The 9,448-nt window shown below is 43.5% G+C and overlaps 1 protein-coding gene across 1 annotated transcript; it reads right to left on the bottom strand.

Annotated features, from left to right (window-relative positions):
* Nucleotides 1-3,157: 3,157 nt before the first annotated feature.
* LOC147450190 (pentatricopeptide repeat-containing protein At4g13650-like) lies at nt 3,158-5,251 on the bottom strand. The gene has a single exon (XM_086519481.1). It carries the CDS (start codon nt 5,108-5,110, stop codon nt 3,491-3,493), a length of 1,620 nt encoding a protein of 539 aa, XP_086375607.1. The 5' UTR covers nt 5,111-5,251; the 3' UTR covers nt 3,158-3,490.
* Between the last annotated feature and the right edge of the window lie 4,197 nt (nt 5,252-9,448).

Raw genomic sequence — 9,448 nt, forward strand, 5'->3', positions numbered from 1 at the left:
GAGACAACTTGTGTAATATGTCAAGTCATGCTCAATGGTTTGATTCATGGTGTAGAGCTTTCTGATACCAAAAATAATTGAGAAGTGTAGTGCATATTGGCTAGATAGTAAATTGCACTTTTATAAGCTTCTATAGTTCATTTTTGTTTGATGCTTGGTTGACCCTCAAGCCTCACCACTATAGGTACCCCTCAATTGTAACCGTTAAAAAACTTGTTGACGGCACCATCATGGCCATTGTAACACTCTTTTTGCAATACAATCAATATTTCATGACTCTCCACACTTATTTGGACCAACTCTTGTCCAAATTGGCGCATATATAAGAATATGCCATGTGCTCTCTTTCAAGAATGACAAGTCTGCTTGGCATTTGAGCTTTGGTTTCTAATAATTGTTTGATTTAAGAGCAATATTGCTGGAACCTAGAAGTATGGTTAGTATAAGTAGCTCTTGGTGTGATAACACTTAATTGGGACCAAACAATATTTTGATTGTTTGTAGAATCAACGTAATACATGTACTTGTGACTTTCCTTTTTTACTAGGAATAGCTACAATCTTTTGCATGTGGTATATTGCAAGCTTAATCTTTTTGTTTGGAGGACTCACCCTTTTAAAGTCATAAAATACATCTACAATCCATCCCTCAATACCTACTTAACCTTAAGCTCAAGTATTGTTACCAAGAGTGAAGATAAACCCCACTCTTTACGCTTGCAAAGACTTCCTGAGCAATGTCATAGTTTATGTAGAGAACTTCCATCGCCCTCTAGGCAATGCTAAGACAAGTGACTATCAGATACGATAGTTGAAACAAAGATTTTGTTGCTCTCTCTTTGCCTTAGTATTGCAACCTTTCCATGCCTTGATTGCCCAAAAAGTGTATGTAATAACTATGGTGCATAAGTGAACAATATAACCACGACAATATGCATATTAATTAGACATTTTCAACATAAATGTATTAATTTACCATGTAGTGTATAATAGGTGTTGTCTCCCATACACCAACAATATGTTCAATGAACATGTGCATGACTTGCTTGAAAGCTTGTATGTCCTCATCAATCAAGTGTGGCCAGGTTGTCTCACAAGCTCCTACACACATCACACTTCCGCTCTAGCCTAGCCTCTTTCCTCCAAATGTTACATCCACAACCTTCAAATTCGAAATTCAATGTGGCCCCCAAAATAAGTGTGATTCAAGAGCAAATATCAAGCCATTGCTTCACCCATGCAGATTTTTCTAGGGGTCTTTATGTTAATTTAAAATAATCTCATCTTTGTAAGAGTAATTGCTACAAACAAGTATCCTCTGCTAGAGAGAATATCCTAACATGCCCGATTGATGCCCCTTGTTACACTACTAGCTTCATATTGGAGGCATACAAGGGTCACATCTCAATATCTTATGAACTCATGCTGTTACCTTTCAATGCATTTTGGCAACCTATGAATTTGGACCCTTTCGTCCATTAACATGTCTGTTGCCAACAGAGTGTGCACAGCTACACTGTGTCATGTGCCTTTGAGTAATGAGGTTACTTAAAAGGTGTATGCTCTACAGAACTTTGAAAATTATCTCAGCATAGGGAGCATGACATTGTTCGCTTACCGCTCCAAATATAAATGCAGCACACGCTCCAAGCCCTTCACATCCATAATGAGGCAACACTTTTAACCCCAAGCCTAGTAGACTAGGCTCTAACTAACTTTCACCCCAAAAACAAAGCACGCACAAAAAAATGTTTCATAGAACATATCCCTACACCACTCATGATTCTTCACCCCCATTGTTCTTCACACTAATTTTGAAACCATCACATAAAAGCCATTGCCTGGGACTAAAGAAATGATGCTCTCCTCTGGGGTGGATTATAAGAGAAGTGAGTGGCAAACCCCCTACATACATAGAGTTTCACGTCCTTCCCATCGGAAGTAAGATGAAGACCCGAGACATCTGACATCCAGCTCAGTGCATTCCAATTGAAGAGTCCTACCTGATCCCTTGCCTGGGACAGCACCATTGTAGCTTTCAATACCAAGAGTGCAAGGGAAACTTCAAATGTAGCGCTTCGCAGCTACCAAGACATCTCTGACACCTGGGATCAGGGCCAGTGCAGGTAAATAAAAAAGATGTTATCAAAAGCTGTAGTAATTTCATGCTTGGACTGATGCACTTAAATTTCAAGCGCTAGTGCCTATGTGGCACTAGCGAGTGTGGTTGATTTTATTGATCTTCAAATTTTTAATGGCGAGCGCTGCTGCCACATAGGCAGAAGCGCTCAAAATTTATCATCGCCTTGCTTGGACACAATATGACCTATACCAAGCGAGCATGAGCGTACAGCAACTCCAGTTCGCAGCTGCTGATGACATCTGTGACACCAGGGATACTGGCCTGTCTTTTCACACCGAGTGAGCCTGAGGGAAACTGCATAGACAGTGCTTGCAATTGCCACCGCCATCCCTGTCGCCTGGGATCTTGGCCACATGTGAAAGCACCCACATAAAAATACATCACTCGCCAATAAATCCATGTCTTCCAAATATGCCTCCAGAACTGTGATAAGAAAGCTTGACAGAGATTCGCATGCCACCAAGCACACAAAGCAAGGGCGATGTATATGCTGATGACATAGCAAAAGATGGCGCCCCCAACCTGTCCTTGCCTATTCCCTGCCAAAAGAAGGTGGCAATGCACCAAATTTTAGACAGTGCAACCATAGATAGGCATGGGTATCACTAAATACAACAGTTAAAATAACGAATCAAAAGAATGCCAAAATCAGAGTAGGACATATGATAGCACTATGTAAATGTGTGAAGAGGAAGCTAAAAATGCAAGCGATGTGCGTGCATTTTCCGTGCCATCATGTATGTATACTATGTGTGCATGCAAGAGCTTATGGTAAGCTTTAAAACGTTAAGGTTTGATAATTGTGTGCAGGAAAATCAACTTACACAAAATAAGAAAGCCCTTGAATGGCAGAAGGTTGACAGAAGCCGACACAGAGAAAGAGGGAGTTTGAGTTGCCGATCTGCAACAGGTCATCCTATATGCCCCACCTTAACTGGAGCAACTTCAGAAGTACCATGGAATAGCAATCTGCAGGGTTTCACCTTGATTGCCCCCACATGCCTGAGCGGAAATACTCTCTCTCTCTCTCTCTCTCTCTCTCTCTCTCTCTCTCTCGGGATAGTTTCCTACGACGTTAAAACTCTCTTCTTCTTCTTCTCTCTCTCTCTCTCTCTCTCTCTCTCTCTCTCTCTCGGGATAGTTTCCTACGACGTTAAAACTCTCTTCTTCTTCTTCTCTCTCTCTCTCTCTCTCTCTCTCTCTCTCGGGATAGTTTCCTACGACGTTAAAACTCTCTTCTTCTTCTTCTCTCTCTCTCTCTCTCTCTCTCTCTCTCTCTCTCTCTGCGTGTGTGTGTGTGTGTGTGTGTGTGTAACCGATTGGAGGTCTTTGAGGCCTTCTGAGACAACTAATGGGCATCTCTGTACTTATCAACCAAACCTTCATCTGCCCGCATTGACCAAGGTAAGGGTTCAATGCCTGTTCTTGTATCACCTCTACTTTGATACACATTGTACCGAGCTTGCCAAACATCAGCATTAAACTGAGGACATAATATTGACATAACTGCGAGCCCCTCATCTAGCTGTCCAGAGCGGCCAAACAGATCAATAATGCAGCTGTAGTGCCTAGCAGTGGGGATGATACCATAGCTTGTCATAAACTCAAAAAAATCTAGCCCATTATGTACAAGTCCACTATGATTGCATGCAGACAGAACATTCAGAAATGTAACCCAATTTGGTTGTACTCCCTCATGCATCATGACCTGAACAAATGAAAGTAGAATGTCACGCTCTCCTCTACGAGCATACCCGGCAAGTAGTGCATTCCAAGCGACCAAATCCCGTACTGAAAGGCAATCAAACACATCGTGTGCTTCGTCAAGCGATCCACACTTGGCATACATATCTACTAAGGTATTTCCAAGGAACACGTTTCCCTCAAATCCTCCCTTCAGCACATAACTGTGTAGCTTTCTCCCCTGTTCTAGAAGCCCTGTATCTCCACATACCTTCAAGCTGCAGAGAAAAGTAACCTCATTGGAACAGACCCCTTCCAGCTGCATTTGTTCCAAGCAGTTCAATGCCTCCTCGTCTAATCCTTGTTCGGAGAATGCTGTAATTAGGGTATTCCAAGATTCGACACTTCGATTTTCTAAGTCATAAAACAATTCCAAAGATTCAATGGGTGAGTCACATTTGGCATACATGTCCACCAAAGCATTGCCAATGAAAGCATCACTTTCCAGCCCCTCAATAATGATTTCTGCATGTACTTCTTGGCCCCTACCTAGTGCTTGTAAGCTGCCACAAGCCTTTAACATACAGAGAAAGGTCACAACACTAGGACACAAGCCAGCCAGCCTCATTTTTTCTGAAAACCACAGAGTTTCTTCGCATAGCATGTACTCAGTATATCCGGACATAAGGGCATTCCATGATACGACATCTCGACTCGGCAGCGTGGAGAACACCTCCCAAGCTTCTATAAATGAGCCACACTTAGCATACATGTCAATCAGAGTATTACCAACAAAAGGATCTACATCAAATCCAGCCATGAAAATTTGTGTGTGTACTTCCAGGCCCTTCTCCAGGCATTTGAGCTGGGCACAAGCTTTCAATAGAGCCTGAAGCGTGAATGGGCTTGGATGCACGTGGTCCTCTTGCATATTTTCGAAGAGGGCGAGAGCATGCGTGGAGTTCCCACAGTTAACAAGACCCTGAATGAGTGAAGTCCATGCATGTTCACGGCGATGGGGGAGACGGGAGAAAGTTTGCAGGGCATGGGAGAGACCTCCACACTCTACAAGCATGGGAACGAGAAAATTGCCCACAGACGGATGCAAATCCAGGCCATTGTGAAGCAGGTGGGCATGCAAGCTGCGGGCGAATGGAAGGTTCTTGAAGGCCCTGCATTTGTTGATGATGGTGATGAGAGAGTCCACGGGGGGCAGGTGGGTAGCGCATTTGAGAGACGATAGAGCCTGCTGGATACTCAGGGCTTCCAACGATGACCCATCCATCCACAACACGCGCCCATCACTCCCTCGCTCATCTACAGCACAGCATTTAGGCTAGCAGTGTCAAAGCTTGAGAGCACGGGCCTGCCAAACTTTTACCATGATTTCTATAAACCGTAGACCAGGGTGTTCCACTTGGTGCCCGAAAAGTGGGTCACTTAGTGGTTCACTTCAAAGAAAACCTTGCAAAACAAAAGTGAAGGGTTGGATTTCAAATGCAAAACAAGGATACAATTCAAAGGCTTTTACCTCTCTAGAACCCTCCAACAAGCAATGGAAATGGGTTCCAAATCGAGAAAAAAAAAAACTCGTCTCATGTTGACTTGGTGATGTCTTACTTTTAGGACATGCATGCAAATAAAGAGATCGATCCACCTTATTGAGAGAGAGAGAGAGAGAGAGAGAGAGAGAGAGAGAGAGATTAAAATGAAATGTTATATTAACGTCTTCAAAAGGCCAAAATGACCTATGAGACCAAAAAGTTACAAATGGTGAATCTGATATCATGTCTGAGTACTGAAATTATAAAGTTATAAAGTTACAAAGAACTAACACTAAAACACTAAGGAAAAAGGAAATAGAGGGGGGGGGGGGGGGGTCTCCCACTAACGACGAAGGCTGCAACAGAAGATACAGATTACTCTAGCTCGACATGCAAGACGCCCAACCAGAGTACTGACCATGGAGGAGGTCGATGAGATCCTTGTATCTCATGACTCTAGAAAAAGGTCCGAAACCTTCTCTGAATAGGCAGTGGAAGCGGCCACGTATCTCATAGTATGCATGGCAGTGACATGTGTAGTGCAGCTCTGTCTCTGGCTCTAAATTACATAGGACATATCCTGGCCCCTGTCGGCACCCCTCGAAATTGGCCAGTCTCGATCTGGAGCTGATGTGAGGATGTGCGTATCTGTCCAATAGCGCATCTTATCCCATGAGATAAGTGTGTATCTATGTATGCAGGCCTAGTCACAAAGCCATCCTCCGTGAGTTGGAGAAGATGCTCTCTGTAGAAGACCATCTTCGTGCCCAACTCCTGTGTCGGCTGTATCCATGTACTCCTGGTATCTAGCTGAATCAAACCCTGACGTATGAGTCTGGTGATCTCTGTCCGTGTGAGAGACAGGGAGGGTGCATCCAGGGAGTATTGAAGCGGAGGTAATCTATCCATGTTGAGACCATGCGACTGAAACCATGCTGTCATCTGTCCATACCAACATGCTGTATCGCCTTGTAGAGCTAGTTGTTGAGATGACTCCAAGGCAAGCCGAGCGTATCTGTCCCTGGGGAGATCCCGTAGATCGTGCATAAAAGATACTGATCTAGTCAATGCCTCCACCACGAGAGGGGGGGGGGGGGGGGGGGCTAGCTCAGCTCGGATAATCTCATGTGGTACTGAGGCCTTAGCCCGAATCATCCGAGCGATCATAGAAACCAAAGGCCTCTCCATACATCTCCATCCATCTGTGTTGCCAGACCTCCCATGGTGGTCTACTGAGGTCCCCACACCTGAACTCCATAGAGCATAGCTGGAGTCACTAGTGAAGGAGTACGAGAGGAAGTGCGACGCGAGAGAGAGTGCGAGAAGAAGAGCACGATGATATGGTGAACTCGCTCTACTGTAATGTGTAGAGCATAGTGAGTTTTGATTAGGTTTTTACAAAAGAACATGTGTACATACCTGGTGGCCCGCCCACTTACCTGGGCGACCACATTGGGCTTTATACCCCAACAACCTCCCACTTAAAGTCCAATGTGATACTTTAAGTGTGAGAGAAGCTACTATACAAGCTAATATACAAGAGATGTAGAGAAGTGATGTACTACCCTACACCTAACTGCTTGCGAAAATGCACAAAGCTCTTTGAGGGAAGTCCTTTTGTAAGTAGATCAGCAGGATTTTCTGTGGTGTGAACTTTGACAAGCTGAAGTTGCTTATCCTCGAGCATTTCCCTGATGAAATGATACTTCACATCCACATGCTTTGTCTTTGAGTGATAAACTGGATTGCGAGCCAATTGTATAGCACTTTGACTATCACAATATAACACAGGCATCTCTTCTTTGATTCCCAAATGTGTTACTAGTCAATTAAGCCAAATTGATTCTTTGCATGCCTCTGATGCTGCAACATATTCAGCCTCTGTAGTAGACTGAGTAACACAATCTTGTAATCTAGAACGCCATGATACTGCTCCACCAGCCAATGTAAAGACATACCCTGACGTAGACCTTCGGTTGTCTAAGTCACCTGCATAATCTGAGTCTGTAAAACCCTTTACACTTAGCTCCTGACTCCCATAGCATACACGCATACTCTTTGTAGCTTTCAGGTATCTCAATATTCCTTTCACTGCCTCCCAATGTTTCTTGCCTGGGTTTGACATGTATCGACTTACTACTCCCACTGCAAATGCAATGTCTGGGCGAGTAGCAATCATTGTATACATCAAACTACCCACTGCAGACGCATATGGAATCTTATCCATTTCAGCCTGTTCTTCCTCAGACACAGGACAATCTTGTTTGCTAAGTTTCACATATGGTGGCAATGGAACACTCAATGCCTTTCCCTTCTCCATATTGAAACGTTGCAAAACCTTGTCAATATACTCTGTTTGAGATAACCAAATCAACTTCTTTGATCTGTCTCTCTCAATGCGCATACCAAGTATATGACTTGCCTCACCCATGTCTTTCATGTCAAACGATTTTTCCATCTTTGACTTCAAAGCTGAAATTTCTTCCAAGTGCTTGCCAGCAATCAACACGTCATCCACATACAAAATAAGGATCAGCCAACTGCCATCCTTAGCCTTCTTTGTATATAGACAGTGATCGAACTCACTACGTTTGTAGCCTTGAGAAAGCATAAACTTGTGGAATTTATGGTACCATGCCCTCGGTGATTGTTTTAAGCCATAAAGACTCTTTAACAACTGGCACACCCAATCTTCCTTGCCTTTCTCAACAAACCCTTCTGGCTGCTGCATGTAAATTTCCACATCTAAATCACCATGCAAGAACGCTGTCTTGACATCCATTTGGTGCAACACCAAATCTAATATGGCAACCAATGCAAGAAAGCATCTCAATGTAGTCATCTTGACCACCGGAGAGAAGACTTCATCAAAGTCAATGCCTTGTTCTTGCTTAAAGCCGTTGGCAACAAGCCTTGCTTTGTACTTTGGCTGACTATCATGAGCGGTGATCTTATACCTGTAAACCCATTTACAAGGTAGAGCCTTTTTTCCCCGTGGTAATTTAACTAGCTTCCATGTCTGGTTTTTATGCAGAGCTGTCATCTCTGACTGCATGGCCAATTGCCAATTCCCGGAGTCCTTCATTTGCACTGCTTCCTTGTAACATGAAGGCTCATTGCAATCAGTCAACATGACATAGTTCATAGATGGAACAAACCTATCAGGAGGTCGCGTGACACGTCCAGATCTACGCACAAAAGGTGGCTCAGGCTCAGCCACAACCTGTGGTTCCACTCTATCCTGTCCTTGCTCCTCTTGAGCCCTGAAATTTTGTCTTGCACGTGCAGGTCCATCTTCTTGAAAAACTACTCTTCTAATCTCCTCAACCCTCTCTGGTTTAGAATGATATTTGGATTCATTAAAGTGAACATCATTGCTGCGGACAACCTTTCTGGATTCGGGATCCCAAAGTCTGTAGCCCATCTCACCAGAATTACCATAGCCTAGAAAGATGCACTTTCTACTCTTTGGCTCAAGTTTGTTCCTAAATTCCTTTGGAACGTGAGTATATGCCTCACAGCCAAAGACTCTGAGATGCTTGTATGAGGGCATTTTGCCTGACCATACCATCTCTGGCACTGAATCCTTCTACAAAACCTTGCTAGGAGATCTATTTACAAGATGAACAGCTGTTGATACAGCTTCAACCCAAAACCCATTTGGCAGCTGTGCATTAGACAACATACTTCTGACCTTCTCTTGTATGGTCCTATTCATCCTCTCAGCAACACCATTTTGAGGAGGATTGTAAGGAGCAGTAAGTTCACGTTTTATACCTTTTGACTCACAAAAGTCCTGAAAGGCCTTTGAAACATACTCTCCACCATTGTCAGTTCATAAGCATTTAAGCTTCTTGCCACTCTGATTCTCCACAAGTGTCACAAACGTTTTGAAAACACTAAACGCTTCATCCTTGTGCTTGAGAAAGTAAACCCATACTTTCCTCGAGTAATCATCTATAAATGTCATAAAGTAAGAAGCTCCCCCTAGAGATAGGTTAGGCATAGGTCCACACAAATCACTATGAACAAGTGCCAACTGTGTATCTCTTCTACTGCTTCTATGCTTATGTGGCTAC

This window comes from Adiantum capillus-veneris, chromosome 9 (genome assembly GCF_014529385.1).
Source record: "Adiantum capillus-veneris isolate H3 chromosome 9, ASM1452938v2, whole genome shotgun sequence".
Lineage (NCBI taxonomy): Eukaryota > Viridiplantae > Streptophyta > Polypodiopsida > Polypodiales > Pteridaceae > Adiantum > Adiantum capillus-veneris.